We start from the raw sequence: 20,333 nt of genomic DNA on the forward strand, positions 1-20,333 counted from the left end.
GTTTTTGTCAGATTCAAAGATAATTTATTTACATCAAACCATTTTTTTATTCTTAACATCTCAGAAGTCATAATTTCAACCAAGTCTTTCAAATTCTCTCCAGAACAATAAAAATTTGTGTCATCTGCAAATAAAATCGAATTTAACCTTTTAGATACGTCACAAATATCATTAATATATAAATTAAAGAGTTTAGGTCCCAAAATAGAACCTTGAGGAACACCACATACAATCTTCAGTCTTTCAGAAGTATTGCCAAAATAATAAACATATTGCAACCTATTCTCTAAATAACTCATTAACCAATTCAATGCTACTCCTCTCACTCCATGGTTATACAATTTAGAAATCAAAATAGAATGTTGTATCGTATCAAAAGCTTTTTTTAAATCAACAAATACTCCCACTGTGTATTTATTATTATGTGTTGCAGATGAAATATCTTCAATAAAAGTCAACAACGCTAATGCCGTTGACCTATTTTTACGAAATCCAAATTGGTTTTCATGTATTAGTTGATATTTTTCAATAAAACTATCAAGTCTTTGTGCAAAGAGTTTTTCTAGCAATTTTGAAAACTGTGATAAAAGAGACACTGGCCTATAATTGTTAAAACTATGCTTATCTCCTGATTTATATAATGGTATTACTTTTGCCACTTTCATTCTGTCAGGGAATACTCCTGACTGTAGCGAAAGATTAAAAATATAACAAAGAGGAGTACTTATACAATCTATTGTCTTTTTAATTATGACCATGTCTATACCTTCACAATCAGTAGATTTTTTATTTTTACAATTTTTTACGATTGCTACTATTTCTTTTATGGTAGTATCGGCTAAGAATATGGAATTAACCATTCTATTTTCACCTATCCAGGCTTCCTCATCTCCTGGATCATCATTTTTCCTGATTAGATTTGCTAAAGTAGGTCCAACATTTACAAAAAAAGAATTGAATTCGTTTGCTACTTCGGTCTTATCTTTAACAACTTGATTATTATTAATAAAATAATTAGGCCGAACTATGGGTGTGTTCTTATTACCCAATACCTCTTTAAAAATATTCCAAATGCCCTTAATTAGGGCCCGAGCACTGAGAGTGCGAAGGCCCTATTGTATCTGCTCCGTTTCTTATTATTATTATTATTATTAGGGCCCGAGCACCGAGAGTGCGAAGGCCCTATTGTATCTGCTCCGTTTCTTATTATTATTATTATTATTATTATTATTATTATTATTATTATTAGGGCCCGAGCACTGATAGTGCGAAGGCCCTATTGTAATTGCTCTGTTTATTATTATTATTAGGGCCCGAGCACTGACAGTGCGAAGGCCCTATTGTAATTGCTCTGTTTATTATTATTATTATTATTATTATTATTATTCCGGCAAATGAATTGGCCTTTTGAGGGCCTAAACATGCTCGAAAACTCATGAAATTTTGCACACGCGTCAGGTCTGGTGAAAATTTACGTATTTTAATGTTCTCAGACATGGCCAGGGAAAATTAGCTCAGTAGCGCCACCTAGAAAAATGAAAAACGCGAGCCCCCGGTATGGGTATGACCTACATATTTGAAAGTCGGTACACCTATATAACGTTGAGAGTCGAACAAAAAAGTCTATTATGGCAATGTCCTAAACCCAACAGGAAGTCCGCCATTTTGGATTGAAGGTGACATTTTGGGTCTGATTTTACCGTTTCCATGCGTTGTACTTTAACGAACTCCTCCTTGGGATTTGGTCCTATAAGCTTCAAATTTGGACAGTGTCAACTACACCCTTGTGCCATGTTAAATTGCGGAGCTTTTGAGTTTTCACAATAGTATGAGGCCGTGGCGCCATGGCGAATTTTGATGACTCGCCATGAAAATCTTATTGCCTCTCATTCTGTCATACATGTTCCGATCTGGACCAAAGAGCACACATATGATAAGGCTCCACCCCTGAACATATTTCAACTGCCATATTTGACATCAAGGACAGCGCCACCTAGTGGGAACAGGAAATGTCATGTTTTACACTTTGGGGTACAGTATAGTGATGGGTGACATCTGCAGCCTCAAATTTCTCCAGGAAAGCCTTAAGGAGTTGGTCTTGGGTTACAGTGAAAACTGTGACTTTTCGCAAAAGGGTGTGACCCCAGCGGCGTGGCAAACTTTGATGTCACGCCATGAAGAAACAAATTAGTATAACTCAATGAAATCCAGTCTGATCAGTACCAGACTTTACAGGCATGATGTCAGACCCGCCCTGAACAGATTGATGTGCCCATTGTCGGAAATACGGACAGCGCCACCTAGTGGCAACAGGAAATGTCATGGCTTTAATTTTGTTGTACTGATTTTCACAGGTTCATCGTGGCCACCTCAAAAGCGGTGAATACCACCATCAGTCCCTCGTGATGCTTCAGTGCAAAAATTGTGACTTTAAACTGAACGGCGCACCCTGGTGGCAACGCTGTTCAACATGAAAGATGAAGTGGCTTTTGAGGGTCTTGGCAAGTTTATAGAGGCTTGAAATTTGGCACACACCTCCAAATGGATGACGGCTTTGTTGGCATGTGATCATTTTCATTGAATAGTGCGAAATGGCTCCACAGCGCCCCCTACAAACATTCAAAACCACAGCCCCTGCTCTGTGTTTTATGTATGAGTCTGAAACCTGGTAAGCTTATAGGAGATATCAAGAAGTACAAAAAAGTCTCTTGGAGCAATATCCCAAATCCAACAGGAAGTCAGCCATTTTAAAATTAATGTGTAATTTTGGCAACATTTTCCCATCTTTTCAGGCACCGTACTTTGACGAACTCCTCCAAGGGATTTCATCAGATTGGACCGATCTGCAGCTTGTGGAATCTAAAGACCTTTGTGATGTTAAATTGCGAAGCTTTTTACGTTCAGCGAAACGGGGTGGTTATGGCGGCACTTAGAGTTTGAATAACTCGCCACAAAGCAGTAATCTGCTGTCACTCAAAAACACAATGTCCAATCTCTCCCAAACGTCTCAGGTGTGATGAGACTGGAGCTTGGAAATGTTTGGTATGCCATTTGTCGGTAATAGTTAGAGCGCCACCTAGTGGAACGACTAACTAATCATAAATGAATGAGTTGAAATGTTAGCTGGTGGTAAAATGCATGAATTCCATCAATGTGACATCACATCGGACGTGCTGGTTTTAGGTGTTGGGCGTGGCTCGACGCGCCGGGGGTGCGAGGGCCCTCATAACGCTGCTTGCAGCTTTAATTATTATTATTAGGGCCCGAGCACTGATAGTGCGAAGGCCCTATTGTAATTGCTCTGTTTATTATTATTATTATTATTATTATTATTATTATTATTATTATTATTATTATTATTATTATTATTATTCCGGCAAATGAATTGGCCGTTTGAGGGCCTAAACATGCTCGAAAACTCATGAAATTTTGCACACGCGTCAGGTCTGGTGAAAATTTACGTATTTTAATGTTGTCAGACATGGCCAGGGAAAATTAGCTCAGTAGCGCCACCTAGAAAATTGAAAAACGCGAGCCCCCGGTATGGGTATGGCCTACAAGTTTGAAAGTCGGTACACCGTTATAACGTTCAGAGTCGAACAAAAAAGTCTATTATGGCAATGTCCTAAACCCAACAGGAAGTCCGCCATTTTGGATTGAAGGTGACATTTTGGCTCTGATTTTACCGTTTCCATGCCTTGTACTTTAACGAACTCCTCCTTGGGATTTGGTCCTATATACTTCAAATTTGGACAGTGTCAACTACACACCTGGGCCATGTTAAATTGCGGAGCTTTTGAGTTTTCACAATACTATGAGGCCGTGGCGCCATGGCGAATTTCGATGACTCGCCATGAAAATCTTATTGCCTCTCATTTTGTCATACATTTTCTGACCTTGACCAAAGTGAACACATATGATAAGGCTCCACCCCTGAACATATTTCAACTGCCATATTTGACACCAGGGACAGCGCCACCTAGTGGGAACAGGAAATGTCATGTTTTACACTTTGGGGTACAGTATAGTGATGGGTGACACCTGCAGCCTCAAATTTCTCCAGGAAAGCCTTAAGGAGTTGGTCTTGGGTTACAGTGAAAACTGTGACTTTTCGCAAAAGGGTGTGACCCCAGCAGCATGGCGAACTTTGATGTCACGCCATGAAGAAAGAAATTAGTATAACTCAATGAAATCCAGTCTGATCAGTACCAGACTTTACAGGCATGATGTCAGACCCGCCCTGAACAGATTGACGTGCCCATTGTCGGAAATACGGACAGCGCCACCTAGTGGCCACAGGAAATGTCATGGCTTTAATTTTGTTGTACTGATTTTCACAGGTTCATCGTGGCCACCTCAAAAGCGGTGAATATCACCATCAGTCCCTCGTGATGCTTCAGTGCGAAAATTGTGACTTTAAACTGAACGGCGCACCCTGGTGGTAACGCGGTTCAACATGAAAGATGAAGTGGCTTTTGAGGGGCTTGGAAAGTTTATAGAGGCTTGAAATTTGGCACACACCCCCAAATGGATGAAGGCTTTGTTGTCATGTGATCATTTTCATTGAATAGCGCGAAATTGCTCCACAGCGCCCCCTACAAAGTTTCAAAATATCAGCCCCTGCTCTGTGTTTTATCTATGAGTCTGAAACTTGGTAAGCTCATGGAAGATTTTAAGATGTACAAAAAAGTCTCTTGGAGCAATATCCCAAATCCAACAGGAAGTCAGCCATTTTAAAATTAATGTGTAATTTTGGCGACATTTTCCCCTCTTTTCAGGCTTCATACTTTGACGAACTCCTCCAAGGGATTTCATCAGATTGGACCGATCTGAAGTTTGTGGAATCTAAAGACCTTTGTGATGTTAAATTGCGAAGCTTTTTACGTTCAGGGAAACGGGGTGGTCATGGCGGCACTTAGAGTTTCAATCACTCGCCAAAAAGCAGTAATCTGCTGTCACTCAAAAACACAATATCCAATCTCTCCCAAACGTCGCAGGTGTGATGAGACTCGAGCTCGGAAATGTTTGTTATGCCATTTGTCAGTAATAGTTAGAGCGCCACCTAGTGGGACGACTATAATCATGGTTCAATGAGATGAAATGTTAGCTGGTGGTTAAATGCATGAATTCCATCAATGTGACATCACATTGGACGTGCTGGTTTTAGGTGTTGGGCGTGGCTCGACACGCCAGGGTGCGAGGGCCCTCATAACGCTGCTTGCAGCTTTAATTATTATTATTATTATTATTATTTCGGCAAATGAATTGGCCGTTTGAGGGCCTAAACATGCTCGAAAACTCATGAAATTTTGCACACGCGTCAGGTCTGGTGAAAATTTACGTATTTTAATGTTCTCAGACATGGCCAGGGAAAATTAGCTCAGTAGCGCCACCTAGAAAAATGAAAAACGCGAGCCCCCGATATGGGTATGACCAACATGTTTGAAAGTCGGTACACCTATATAACGTTCAGAGTCGAACAAAAAAGTCTATTATGGCAATGTCCTAAACCCAACAGGAAGTCCGCCATTTTGGATTGAAGGTGACATTTTGGCTCTGATTTTACCGTTTCCATGCCTCGAACTTTTGCGAACTCCTCCTTGGGGTTTCATTTCATAACCTTCAAATTTGGACAGTGTCAACTACACCCTTGTGCCATGTTAAATTGCGGAGCTTTTGAGTTTTCACAATACTATGAGGCCGTGGCGCCATGGCGAATTTCGATGACTCGCCATGAAAATCTTATTGCCTCTCATTCTGTCATACATGTTCCGATCTGGACCAAAGAGCACACATATGATAAGGCTCCACCCCTGAACCTATTTCAACTGCCATATTTGACATCAAGGACAGCGCCACCTAGTGGGAACAGGAAATGTCATGTTTTACACTTTGGGGTACAGTATAGTGATGGGTGACATCTGCAGCCTCAAATTTCTCCAGGAAAGCCTTAAGGAGTTGGTCTTGGGTTACAGTGAAAACTGTGAGTTTTCGCGAAAGGGTGTGACCCCAGCAGCATGGCGAACTTTGATGTCACGCCATGAAGAAACAAATTAGTATAACTCAATGAAATCCAGTCTGATCAGTACCAGACTTTACAGGCATGATGTCAGACCCGCCCTGAACAGATTGATGTGCCCATTGTCGGAAATACGGACAGCGCCACCTAGTGGCAACAGGAAATGTCATGGCTTTAATTTTGTTGTACTGATTTTCACAGGTTCATCGTGGCCACCTGAAAAGCGGTGAATATCACCATCAGTCCCTCGTGATGCTTCAGTGCAAACATTGTGACTTTAAACTGAACGGCGCACCCTGGTGGCAACGCTGTTCACCATGAAAGATGAAGTGGCTTTTGAGGGTCTTGACAAGTGTATAGAGGCTTGAAATTTGGCACACACCTCCAATGTGACGAAGGCTTTGTTGTCATGTCATAATTTTCATTGAATATCCCAAAATGGCTCCACAGCGCCCCCTACAAAATTTCAAAACCACAGCCCCAGCTCTGTGTTTTATGTATGAATCTGAAACCTGGTAGGCTTATAGGAGATATCAAGATGTACAAAAAAGTCTCTTGGAGCAATATCCCAAATCCAACAGGAAGTCAGCCATTTTAAAATTAATGTGTAATTTTGGCGACATTTTCCCCTCTTTTCAGGCTTCATACTTTGACGAACTCCTCCAAGGGATTTCATCAGATTGGACCGATCTGAAGTTTGTGGAATCTAAAGACCTTTGTGATGTTAAATTGCGAAGCTTTTTACGTCCAGGGAAACGGGGTGGTTATGGCGGCACTTAGAGTTTGAATCACTCGCCAAAAAGCAGTAATCTGCTGTCACTCAAAAACACAATGTCCAATCTCTCCCAAACGTCTCAGGTGTGATTAGACTCGAGCTCGGAAGTGTTTGTTATGCCATTTGTACATAATGGTTAGAGCGCCACCTAGTGGAACGACTAACTAATCATGAATGAATGAGTTGAAATGTTAGCTGGTGGTTAAATGCATGAATTCCATCAATGTGACATCAGATCGGACGTGCTGGTTGTAGGTGTTGGGCGTGGCTCGACGCGCCGGGGGTGCGAGGGCCCTCATAACGCTGCTTGCAGCTTTAATTATTAGGGCCCGAGCACCGAGAGTGCGAAGGCCCTATTGTATCTGCTCCGTTTCTTATTATTATTATTATTATTATTATTATTATTATTATTATTATTATTATTATTCACCCCAAACAAGGGCCTTTTTGAGGGCCTAAACATGCTCAAAAACTCATGAAATTTTGCACACATGCCAGGTCTGGTGAAAAATTTTGTATTTTAATGGTTTTACATATGAGCACTGGGAAATGGCTCTACAGCGCCACCTATGCCTTGTTAAATGCAGCCCTACGACCACATGGTTTGAGCTACATGTATGAAATTTGGCACACATGTGTATCATGCCAAGACGAACAAAAAAGTCTCTGGGCCCATTGACGCAAACCCAACAGGAAGTCCGCCATTTGGAAGAGAAGGTGACATTTTGGCTCTAATTTTGCCATTTCCATGCCTCGAACTTTTGCGAACTCCTCCTTGGGGTTTCATTTCATAACCTTCAAATTTGGACAGTGTCAACTACACCCTTGTGCCATGTTAAATTGCGGAGCTTTTGAGTTTTCACAATACTATGAGGCCGTGGCGCCATGGCGAATTTCGATGACTCGCCATGAAAATCTTATTGCCTCTCATTTTGTCATACATTTTCTGACCTTGACCAAAGTGAACACATATGATAAGGCTCCACCCCTGAACATATTTCAACTGCCATATTTGACATCAAGGACAGCGCCACCTAGTGGGAACAGGAAATGTCATGTTTTACACTTTGGGGTACAGTATAGTGATGGGTGACATCTGCAGCCTCAAATTTCTCCAGGAAAGCCTTAAGGAGTTGGTCTTGGGTTACAGTGAAAACTGTGAGTTTTCGCGAAAGGGTGTGACCCCAGCAGCATGGCGAACTTTGATGTCACGCCATGAAGAAACAAATTAGTATAACTCAATGAAATCCAGTCTGATCAGTACCAGACTTTACAGGCATGATGTCAGACCCGCCCTGAACAGATTGATGTGCCCATTGTCGGAAATACGGACAGCGCCACCTAGTGGCAACAGGAAATGTCATGGCTTTAATTTTGTTGTACTGATTTTCACAGGTTCATCGTGGCCACCTCAAAAGCGGTGAATATCACCATCAGTCCCTCGTGATGCTTCAGTGCAAAAATTGTGACTTTAAACTGAACGGCGCACCCTGGTGGCAACGCGGTTCATCATGAAAGATGAAGTGGCTTTTGAGGGGCTTGGAAAGTTTATAGAGGCTTGAAATTTGGCACACACCTCCAAATGGATGAAGGCATTGTTGTTATGTAACCATTTTCCTTGAATAGCGCAAAATGGCTCCACAGCGCCCCCTACAATATTTCAAAACATCAGCCCCTGCTCTGTGTTTCATCTATGAGTCTGACACTTGGTAAGCTTGTGTAAGATATCAAGATGTACAAAAAAGTCTCTTGGAGCAATATCCCAAATCCAACAGGAAGTCAGCCATTTTAAAATTAATGTGCAATTTTGATGACATTTTCCCCTCTTTTCAGGCCTCATACTTTGACGAACTCCTCCAAGGGATTTCATCATATTGAAGCATTCTTCAGTGTGTGGAATCCAAAGACCTTTGTGTTGTTAAATTGCGAAGCTTTTTACGTCCAGGGAAACGGGGTGGTTATGGCGGCACTTAGAGTTTGAATCACTCGCCAAAAAGCAGTAATCTGCTGTCACTCAAAAACACAATGTCCAATCTCTCCCAAACGTCTCAGGTGTGATGAGACTCGAGCTTGGAAGTGTTTGTTATGCCATTTGTACATAATGGTTAGAGCGCCACCTAGTGGAACGACTAACTAATCATGAATGAATGAGTTGAAATGTTAGCTGGTGGTTAAATGCATGAATTCCATCAATGTGACATCAGATCGGACGTGCTGGTTTTAGGTGTTGGGCGTGGCTCGACGCGCCGGGGGTGCGAGGGCCCTCATAACGCTGCTTGCAGCTTTAATTATTATTATTATTATTATTCACCCCAAACAAGGGCCTTTTTGAGGGCCTAAACATGCTCAAAAACTCATGAAATTTTGCACACATGCCAGGTCTGGTGAAAAATTTTGTATTTTAATGGTTTTACATATGAGCACTGGGAAATGGCTCTACAGCGCCACCTATGCCTTGTAAAATGCAGCCCTACGACCACATCGTTTGGGCTACATGTATGAAATTTGGCACACATGTGTATCATGCCAAGACGAACAAAAAAGTCAGTGGGCCCATTGACGCAAACCCAACAGGAAGTCCGCCATTTGGACGTGAAGGTGACATTTTGGCTCTAATTTTGCCGTTTCCATGCCTCGAACTTTAACGAACTCCTCCTTGGGATTTGGTCGTATAAGCTTCATCTTTGGTCAGTTTCAACTACACACCTGGGCCATGTTAAATTGCGGAGCTTTTGAGTTTTCACAATACCATGAGGCCGTGGCGCCACGGCGAATTTCGATGACTCGCCATGAAAATCTTATTGCCTCTCATTTTGTCATACATTTTCTGACCTTGACCAAAGTGAACACATATGATAAGGCTCCACCCCTGAACATATTTCAACTGCCATATTTGACACCAGGGACAGCGCCACCTAGTGGGAACAGGAAATGTCATGTTTTACACTTTGGGGTACAGTATAGTGATGGGTGACATCTGCAGCCTCAAATTTCTCCAGGAAAGCCTTAAGGAGTTGGTCTTGGGTTACAGTGAAAACTGTGACTTTTCGCAAAAGGGTGTGACCCCAGCGGCATGGCGAACTTTGATGTCACGCCATGAAGAAACAAATTAGTATAACTCAATGAAATCCAGCCTGATCAGTACCAGACTTTACAGGCATGATGTCAGACCCGCCCTGAACAGATTGATGTGCCCATTGTCGGGAATACGGACAGCGCCACCTAGTGGCAACAGGAAATGTCATGGCTTTAATTTTGTTGTACTGATTTTCACAGGTTCATCGTGGCCACCTCAAAAGCGGTGAATATCACCATCAGTCCCTTGTGATGCTTCAGTGCAAAAATTGTGACTTTAAACTGAACGCCGCACCCTGGTGGCAACGCGGTTCACCATGAAAGATGAAGTGGCTTTTGAGGGGCTTGGAAAGTTTAAAAAGTCTTGAAATTTGGCGCACACCTCCAATGTGTATAAGGCTTTGTTGTTATGTGATCATTTTCATTGAATATCCCAAAATGGCTCCACAGCGCCCCCTAAAAAATTTCAAAATCACAGCCCCTGCTCTGTGTTTTATGTATGAGTCTGAAACCTGGTAAGCTTATAGGAGATATCAAGATGTACAAAAAAGTCTCTTGGAGCAATATCCCAAATCCAACAGGAAGTCAGCCATTTTAAAATTAATGTGCAATTTTGGCAACATTTTCCCCTTTTTTCAGGCATCGTTCTTTGACGAACTCCTCCAAGGGATTTCATCATATTGCACTATTCTTCAGTGTGTGGAATCCAAAGACCTTTGTGTTGTTAAATTGCGAAGCTTTTTACGTTCAGTGAAACGGGGTGGTTATGGCGGCACGTAGACTCTCAATCACTCGCCAAAACGCAGTAATCTGCTGTTACTCAAAAACACAATGTCCAATCTCACCCAAAGGTCGCAGGCATAATGAGACTCGAGTTCGGAAATGTTTGTTATGCCATTTGTACATAATGGTTAGAGTGCCACCTAGTGGAACGACTAGCTAATTATGAATGAATGAGTTGAAATGTTAGCTGGTGGTTAAATGCATGAATTCCATCAATGTGACATCAGATCGGACGTGCTGGTTTTAGGTGTTGGGCGTGGCTCGACGCGCCGGGGGTGCGAGGGCCCTCATAACGCTGCTTGCAGCTTTAATATTATTTTTGTTTTCCTGAAAAACTTTATTATAGTAATCTTTCTTAGCTTTCCTCAATATTAATACCAACTTATTTTTATATAGTTTATATTTCATTTCCGCATTTTTAGTTCTATATATTATATACTCCCTATATAAATTATTTTTCTTTTTACACGCATTTGCAAGACCCTTAGTTATCCAAGGTTTCATATTTATATTCTTTTTCTTATGCTTAAATGATATCAATGGACAATGTTTATCATACAAGGCCAAATATATATTTAGAAATACTCCGTATGCAATGTTGACCTCATTAACATAAACCTCCTTCCAGTCCGTTTCCATGAGATCTTGTCTAAACCTATTAAGTGATAGATTCCCTCGTCCTCTTGATTTGTCTTCAAAATGGTCAGGTTGGTAAAGTGTTTATTGTGATTTACCTTCAATCTGGAGTTATTAAACTCAGGCGCAAACTCAGGTGTTGCAGATTCCCTCATTGTCCAAATTACTTTCAGAGTGTCCCCGGCACGCTGCTTGTACCAGTGGACTTCTTTACGAATGGTCTCAATCACAGGCAGTTGACATGGAATGGTTACAGTTTCCCCAAGTTGAACTGAAGTTACTGGAACAAGTGTATCTAATTTCATAGAAAACACACAGAAATCTAAAACATTAATTCACAATGACACAGGAAAACCACCAAGCAAACAGCATGTATTCAAAACGAAATCAGAAAAAGCACTTACATCCTTGATGGAGAAGAAGGAGCGTAACCCATAACACGATCATCTTGACATGTCTTTTGTTATGGACTTGTAGGTATCTCACTGTTTGTAGGAGGTACTTGGACCTTTTATGTCAAACTGTTACACCGATCTGATTGGCTGATTGGTTATCACAGAATATATAGATCAGAATCAGAGAATGAAGTGAACTTCCTGTCACTTTGTTTCATCCAGGTCTTTTAGGAGTAAAGCGTCTGTTGCTTAGCCATTTCGTCACTCATTTTAAGTATAATACAAGGCATTTTTTAAGTTTTTCCAGCAAGTTCTCCAATGATCAATTTGTCATTTGTTTCTACCTTCTGGCAATAATTCATTTCAGAATTTCTAAATAGGCTTCTTTCTACTTTAAAATGTTTAAAATGTTTATAATGTAGGTATGTAAGTGGATTCAAGTCCTATCTGGGGACATCTTAAAGCTTTGCTTTGACCCAGTACATGTTTTTATTTTCGCTTCCTGCCTGGTTAGGTTTAGGCAGTAAAACTAGGTTAGGTTCTGCATCTGAACAGACCATTTTACACCACTAAAATGTTTTAGAAAGCTGTTTCTTATGTTAGCTGAGTTATTGTGCACTACACTATCAAAAAGCAAATGCATTTATTTTTATAGCAGTTATAGGTCCCTTTATCTGGCAGCATGGTGATGTGGTAGTCAGTGCTTTTACCTCACAGCAAGAAGGTTCTAGGTTTGAATTGAGACCAAAGCCTTTCTATGTGGAGTTTGCATGTCCTCTCCGATTACACCTTACTTTCATTGTCTTAGTGGAAGAAAACAGATGGACATATCTTCCCCAGCAAACATTTTGTTCCATTTACAACAAAAAAATAAAGCAAAGTGTCAGATATCCAGTGATATGGCCCACAAATAACTACATTTACCAAATGTTAGGGAAACCTTTTTTAGGCAATTTAAAAAAATAGCTGATGGATCAGATTTTTTGTAGGTCAAGCTCTAATAATGTTATGCTTGCTCCATGCAAGGCTGTATAGCTCCAAGTTTTACGTTATAAGTAGCAACTGCTAAGATTATGATTGCCAAAACAGATTAAAGGAGCATCTCCAAAGGAAGTGACAGGTGACAATGTAGAGCAGCGACCATAAAAAATCTATAAAATTTGCATTTCAACATTTCAGGTGGCTGCAGCTGAAATATTTGTTGGTTACATGAAGGTAGTGGGTCTAATGTTAATCTCTCGCAAATTCAAGTAGGTGATTACAATGAGATTGAAGAATGCCATTGATTGATATGTGAGAGGGTGGTAAATGATATGTGAGAGGGTTACCTAGCTAATCGTAACTCGGATTGTCCCCTAGTATGTTTTCACACAAAAAAAACCCCAAAACAGCTGTGAAAAAGGTGTGATTTTGCATTCTCTTATTATCTTATATATATTGGTCAACAAACTCAGTATTGGTTCCATTTCTGTTTGTCTTCTACATACTTCAAAACAATTCTAGGTCATTTTCCCTATAGACAATCCTGCAGTGCTGTATAACTGACAGCCAGGTGGAGGAATGCCGAACATTAGAGGAATATTTTGGGGTGTGCCTTGAGAGAAATCATCTAATTCTACACAGGGATAAAATCAAAGGATTAATGTTCAACTTCAAAGAGAAGAGTACTATTATAAAGCCCTTGTCATCCTGGAACAGGATGCTGATGTCAGGGAGGAGTCCTCACCTGAATGTCCACTTCAACAACGAACTGAACTGGAAGACCAATGGAGAGGGTAAATTAAAAAAAAAAAAAGGTAATGAGTGGACTGCATTTTATGTAATTGTAGGATTTACTGTATCAAAAACCTAAAACTGGTCTGCCTGAAATACTTTGCGACATTTTTCATTTCTGTCGTTTCTGCTTTTTATTGCACTTGATCAAAATATTAAAATACTCGAAATCTTGTCATTTGATCTTTTTCCTTACAAAGGACAGTTACAAACTCTACATTATCAGAGACAACCCACCCAGTCTGCTTGTCAGTTATTTAAGCGGTAAGATACAGTTGCACCAGTAATGGTTGTGGTCACACTCTCTATCCTCTACGCTTACTTCAGAGCGCCACTCTCACTGTGTCACAAAACACACACCGATCTGGAGGTGTCACATAAACACACTGACCTGAAAGCTTCTTCCTCAACAGAGATATATGTGCCAAAGTGACAGAAAATCCAAAAAGCAAATAAAATGCTGCATCTCAAATTCAAGACTTAAATATTTGTACAGACAGTAGAAAGATTTAGGTAATAAAACAAAAATATTTAAGAATCAATCAAGCAAGGCTTTATTCGCCACGTGCAGGTTCCCCTGCAGTGAAATAGGACCCCCGCCCCCCGACCACACACAACACAGACATCACATGGGGATATGGGGATACAGGTCGGAGATCGGTAGCGTTACAGAAAAAAAACCCACTGAAATATACACTACAATGGGAAAGTACAAGAGGAAAAAAGAGACTTCTACTCATGCTGGGCTCCTGGGAGGACAGCATGAAAGTCATTAAAAATCCATGCTGCACAATCATTTCACCCTGGAAAAAGAACAATTCAAAGAAATAATTAAAGCCAGCACTCCTGGCTAAAAAAAATCTTACATTTTTCAAAATCTGTTGAAAAATGTTGGAATATATTGTTAAAGAAAAGCATAACATTACAACTTTGCACTAGTTTCACTTTACCTGATGTTAATGACATAAATTCAAACATATCAGGTTTTCCAGTTGAACTCGCCTTTTCCAGTCACTTTTTATTTTTAACAGAATGGGAAGACAGTAGGGGAATGATGCGAGCATCCATGTGGTATGCACTTTAACTACTTTGACTTTTCAGTCATGGTGTAATCAGCTTCAGTAATGTCTGTTTTGCACTGATTTCTTAAGTACTGGTTTCAATATAGACTTAAATGAAATGAGAAAAAAGAAATAAAAACTCATCATAAGACTGCACTAGAAATGTTGCAGTATGCATGCGGTCACATTTTTATAGATAGAGGTATAGAACAACAACACATTATAGCTCATTCGCTTTAAGCAAATATCCACAATGTTATATGACATAAAGGGATGATGGGGTGGTAAACAGATCTAATCCAGTCCAAAAGCCTTGACAGCCATGTAGATCTGCTGCCGCTTCACTGCATCCTGTCTTTTGTATTTGTCAGCCTTCATCATCGTAAACACAACAGCAGAAAACATCAATGTGTCCTTTTTCTGGGAAAATACAATACAAAAATATTATAAACATTAAAACTTGAAAATCTAACACACTCTACCATTAGGTACTTTACCTGTTGGCTTTTCAAATCACCAAAGTTTTTCTCCAGGACAGCAGCTTGAATATAGGACATATAAGTAATTAATGCAAATGTAAGATTCATAACATCTAGAACTCTGAATAACTCCAACTACCTTTGCAATAATCACTGTTGGTTTTCTTGATTGTGTAAGCGAGGACAGCAATAACAATCAGAACCAGTACAGGACACAGCAGAAAAATAACTGTTGTGGCACTCTGTGACCACACGCTGCACCCTGGGACAATATTAAAAATAAATATATGACAAAATTAAAGTTACACAATCACTTATTTTTCTGATTTTCTAAACAATAGACAGAAAGAGAAGCTGAGAGAGAAACTGGTACCTTGAATGTCCAGTTTAGTTCCTTTTCCATACAATATCTCCCCACATGTGGCAACAGCACAGTAGTAAGTCCCAGCATCAGAGGAGCTGATGTTCTTAGAGAAGCGATACGCACAGCTCTTTTCAGTCTCTGATCTTTTCTCACATTCATGATGTCCGTTTCCATTAGTATAGATAATACTAGGATGAGATCTATGTGATCCTTCTTTGAACCAGAATACCTCAAGACCCCCTGGACATGTCTTATTAACTGAGCTGGAGAGAACTGAACATTGGAGAGTCACTGAGTCTCCTAGACGGGTGGTCTTCTCCTGAACAACGGTATAGTTTGATATCCTCTGGGTGTTTCCTTTGGAATATGAAACCGCATTAACAAATGATACTACAAAGAAAATTTGTATATATATATTTCAAATATAACTTTAGCTGTAACATTCAGTCTAACGATTACAATGAATATATTTAGATGCATTTGGATTTATACAGAAATTTGAGAAATATAGATGATGTCCAACTGGGAAAGAAAAATCGTACTTAGAGATAACATTTCTTAACATTTATAAAGTGCATTTATAACATCTTAAAATTGCATGAAAGGAAATCACATTATTACCTTTTACTAACAAATATGTCCCCGTCCATGTAGTATCTTGGAGCCACTCTGTGAACCCACAGTGATAGATTCCCTCATCCTCTTGATTTGTTCTCAAAATCGTCAGGTTGCTAACATTTTTATCATAATCAGCCTCCCATCTTGAGTTATCAAATTCAGGTGCAAACCTAGGTGTTGCAGATTCCTTTAGTGTCCATATTATTTTCAGAGTGTCTCCAAGACTCTGCTTATGCCAGTGGATGTCTCTGCGGCCAGTCTCAGTCTTGGGTAGAACACATGTGAAGGTTACAGGTCCCCCGAGGTGAGCTGTAGTTACTGGAACGAGTGCAGCTAAATAGAAAACGAAAATCTAAAAGTCAGACAAAGCAATGCAGGAAACAGCTTACATGTGTGGGAAAAATTTGTATAAACACTTACATCCTCGATTAACAAAGAGCAGTGCAATCCATAATCTGATCATCTTGTAAAGGCCTTGTGTTATGGACTTAGGTGCTTGACTGACTGTGGGAGGCATTGAAACATGGGCCCTTTATGTCACCCTTCAAATAGATCTGATTGGTTATCTCTGAATACAGATTCAAGAGCTCTCCCTCTTACATTGGTTGCATCCACGTATTTGAAGAGCAAATTAAATGTTTCTCATTCAGTCACTCATTTAAATTATAATCTAATTCATTTTCTATTGAATGTTGTGTTTCATCATTGTTCCATTTCTGCTTGGTTAGTTTTAGCCAGTAAAACCAAGTTAGATGCTGGATTTAAACAGAGCATTTTAAACTTAAAACCCCTCAGAAAGTTCTGTTTTTTATGTTACCTGAGTTACTGTGCGCTGAAGACACAAGCAAAGATTTTATATGCATTTATTCATACAGATGTCAGAGGTTGCTTACTTTACAATTGGTCAATCACATATTGCACAAATTATTCTTTTTGTGAAGTCCCACAGCTAGACTGTATTCTTTGTAATTCTGTGAAAATATGAAAACAAATGCATAGATCTTTTTTTATTAATCATATTAGATCACATAACTCCATCTTACTAATCAGTCTAAAGTCTTCAGATGTTGGGTACTTTGGTGATTAGTACTTCTGCCTGACATGAAATAGGTTTTGGGTTTCAAATATAGGTTGGGGCCTATATCTGCATGCCCTCTCTGGATACTCTTGCTTCATCCTCCAATCCAAAGACATGAATGGTGTTAGGTTAATTGGTCATTCTAAATTCAGTAACACGTGTCAGTGTGATAATGAGTGGTTGTCTCCCTGTCACCCATGTAAAAGGCTGTGTCCCAATTAAGAGACTGCACGCTTTAAGTACGCATTTTAAGTGCGGTTACGTCACCACCACGCGACGACGGCTGTCCCAATTCGAAGTGTGCTTCAAATGCATACTCCAAATGCGCCGTCGATTTCCCCAAATTTCAAGCGTGGTCCGGTGCACGCTTCGTGGTCCCATATATCCCACAATTCATAGCGCGGCGGTGGGTGTGGATAATTTTGCCGCAAAATACGGCAGAAGGGAGCGGCCGAAGAGGTTGGTTTTTTTTTTCAAAACTTTATTGAAATTATAAAGCGAACAGTCAGTCATTCCAGTTCAATTTGTACAGTAGACATACAAGGCAAATAAGAGTAACAATATACAGTACAATGAAATAAGAAGGATAAATAAATAAAGGATAAAAAAGAAAAAAAGAAAAAAAAGGGGGGGGGGGGGGGGAATGTGACAGACTTTATAACAACTTTGTATTTGAAAGTTGTGACAGCTCATTCGTTACACATTTCTGAATGAATTTCAATCGAGGATAAACCTTTTATATTGGAAGTTAATTTAAGAGAGTTCGAGTAATATTCAATTTCAATCAAAAACAAATTAAATGAAGGGGTTGAGTCTTGAAATTGACATGTATGTATATGGAATTTCCCTAATAAGATGGAGCGGCCGAAGAGTGAACTGTCAAAAGTATTGAATATGACGTCACTTATTTATGTGCGAATGTTTAATTATTAAAGTCAGTCATATATCCACAAACACAACAAGCTGAAAGTCAGTGATATGTGTGTATATATATATATCATAATAATCTGACAATAATATAATATTGGCCATATTATATTTACATTACCACAGTGAGATTGCTTTAGTCTCGTGAACAACATTAACTAATTGTTATTTACTAACTAATCTTAAATGACTGTTCAGCACAGAAATGAAGCCCAACAATCATGTTTTACAGTCCTGTGGTCTCAGCCTCAGATACTCAACTAATCAAAGTGATGTCATGACAAAAATGAATGACTTACAAAACATTTTTCTCCTTCATTTCTGTCAAACAAAGCTGTATGTAACGTGTCTCACGGTTAGTATCATGGTTGCTAGCCAACCTGAACAGCGCGACGAAGCGTATACCGTCCCATTTCACAAGCCTCTCACTTCCGCACTTCTCGTACTTATAGTACGCACCGTACGTAGTACGCGTAGTGCGCGTACTTCAAGCGTGCAGACCCTGAATTGGGACACAGCTAAAAACTGGCAACCTCTCCAGGGTTTACTCCACCACTTGCCCTGTGACAGCCAGCCTCCTGTCACCCTGAAGTAACTAAGTGGAAGAAAACGGATTGATGGATCTTAAAAAGGCTAATTTCATAATCTTGTTTATTTGTAGCAAAATCAAACAGGGTATTTATGGCATGGCTACCATAATCACCATACAGTGATATGGTGGCCAATATAGCCAACATGTTCAAGTTGAGCCTTCACCGCAGTAAAAGCACAAACCAACAGGTGGCATGACAGTGGATATAGCCATCTTGTCAAGTGTGGTGGTGTGGATACAGGACACAAACGCAGGGCTCTCTCTGCAGAATTAGGGATTTTATTTACAGTGAAACAACACTGACGAAAAGTGCAACAGTCCTCTATGTGTGAGTTCCTTTTCCCCTTTCGTGCTCACTCTCCGTTCCCCTGCTGTGACGTCTACTGTGTCCATGGTGAGTGGTGTTTATGTACAAAAGTGCTCAACTCCCTCCACTTGTGTCTGCAAACTAAACAAGCAAACGATGAGTACCTGCCAACTCCACTCTGAAACTCTGTCATACACTTGTTGATGACTCTCAACGATCCAGCTTCGACTGAAGCTCAGCTCAGCTGTTAAATAACTCTTCACATGGGGTTGATCGGCAACAGCTAAGTGTCAGTAACTTTCAAGTGTGGCTGGCTTGGCAGTGGGAAACTCCCTGAACCTGACATCTCCATAAAACCGCCGTACCCACAGTCTGTGTCTGCAGATATACAACAGTTACAGTTTTTGTGGTTGATTTTATTTTTTAAAAGACACTTTAAAAAAAAAAATAAGCACATTAACGTAGCTGAAATGATCAGTTCTATTTGTTTTTTATAACTAGTCTGTTTAAGTGCCTTAAGGCTCGTCTCGCATTTTATCTAGGGAGAAAGCTCACAGTGATATCTGTTGTGAGTGAACAGATTCAGTGTTTGTTCAAGAGGCAGAGAAATTGGCCATTACAACGTTTGTCTGTCAGTGTATCTGATGAATGTGGCTTTGCTTGCTCTTTTCTTTTGACATGCAAAGGGGCATTCACTACAAGCATAAGACATAAAAAGATATAATAGAAAGACACTTATAGCTCAGATTCTAGTGTTTTTTGCTTGTTTATTTGCTTGTTTTCTTTTCTAAGCAGCAAAAAATTTAACACCGTCTCAGCGACAATTCACACCAGTATCAGTGCTCTATCAAACAGACCTACCTTTGTGGTTTTGGCTACATTTTTTATTGTGCTGCTAAGCAAAGAAGAAGATAACTTTACAAACAATGAATTTATTTATAATTAATATTTACAATAGATTTATACCATTAAGGTTAACAGAAGTGAATAATAAGCAAACTGACCAAGGCTAAATTACAAACACAAAACTCCACGCTCTGGCCAGAACAAAAGTAGCACTAAGCTATAAGTTGAAACAAAACTACAATGCCAAGAATTTTTTTTTAATCTTATACTCAAGTAAGACTATGTCATTAAAGAAGAGTATAATTCTACACACTTGCACTGAACTCACTCTGCCTGCTATTAATGATATAAATTCAAACATATATGTCATTTCAGGCTATGAACTATGCAGCTTTTAGTTGCTCCACAACAAAAGTAAAAGAATCAAAGAAAAAAAAGAGAGGAGAGTCACTAGCAGACTGTGGACACTGCAGGTTTTCTGTCAGATTAGCATCATCAATCCTCTGTATAGGCAGAAAAAGGCCAGAGCAGCAGTCCTTTAACAGATGCTTAAAAACCGATGGGACCCCTGTTTTGTTTTGTTTTTTAAATTAAGGTTATTTTGG

The 20,333-nt window shown here is 39.8% G+C and overlaps 1 protein-coding gene across 1 annotated transcript; it reads right to left on the reverse strand.

Moving 5' to 3' along the window:
• Positions 1 to 14,811: 14,811 nt before the first annotated feature.
• Positions 14,812 to 16,451, reverse strand: LOC101468985 (signal-regulatory protein beta-2-like). The gene is made up of 5 exons (XM_004553724.3): positions 16,399 to 16,451; positions 15,982 to 16,311; positions 15,370 to 15,717; positions 15,015 to 15,058; positions 14,812 to 14,937 (listed from the first exon to the last, which is right to left on the reverse strand). Exons 1-5 carry the CDS (start codon positions 16,439 to 16,441, stop codon positions 14,812 to 14,814), a joined length of 891 nt encoding a protein of 296 aa, XP_004553781.3. The 5' UTR covers positions 16,442 to 16,451.
• Positions 16,452 to 20,333: the final 3,882 nt, after the last annotated feature.

The sequence above is a fragment of the Maylandia zebra genome, linkage group LG2 (assembly GCF_041146795.1).
Source record: "Maylandia zebra isolate NMK-2024a linkage group LG2, Mzebra_GT3a, whole genome shotgun sequence".
Classification (NCBI taxonomy): domain Eukaryota; kingdom Metazoa; phylum Chordata; class Actinopteri; order Cichliformes; family Cichlidae; genus Maylandia; species Maylandia zebra.

Excerpts from the sequence above, each read along its gene's own strand:
- LOC101468985 (XM_004553724.3), bottom strand. The coding sequence starts at position 16,441 with ATGATCAGATTATGGATTGCACTGCTCTTTGTTAATCGAGGAT. Across the intron at positions 15,718-15,981 it reads GACATATTTGTTAGTAAAAG|GAAACACCCAGAGGATATCA; the intron begins GTAATAATGTGA and ends CATATTCCAAAG. Across the intron at positions 15,059-15,369 it reads AACTAAACTGGACATTCAAG|CTGCTGTCCTGGAGAAAAAC; the intron begins GTACCAGTTTCT and ends CCTATATTCAAG.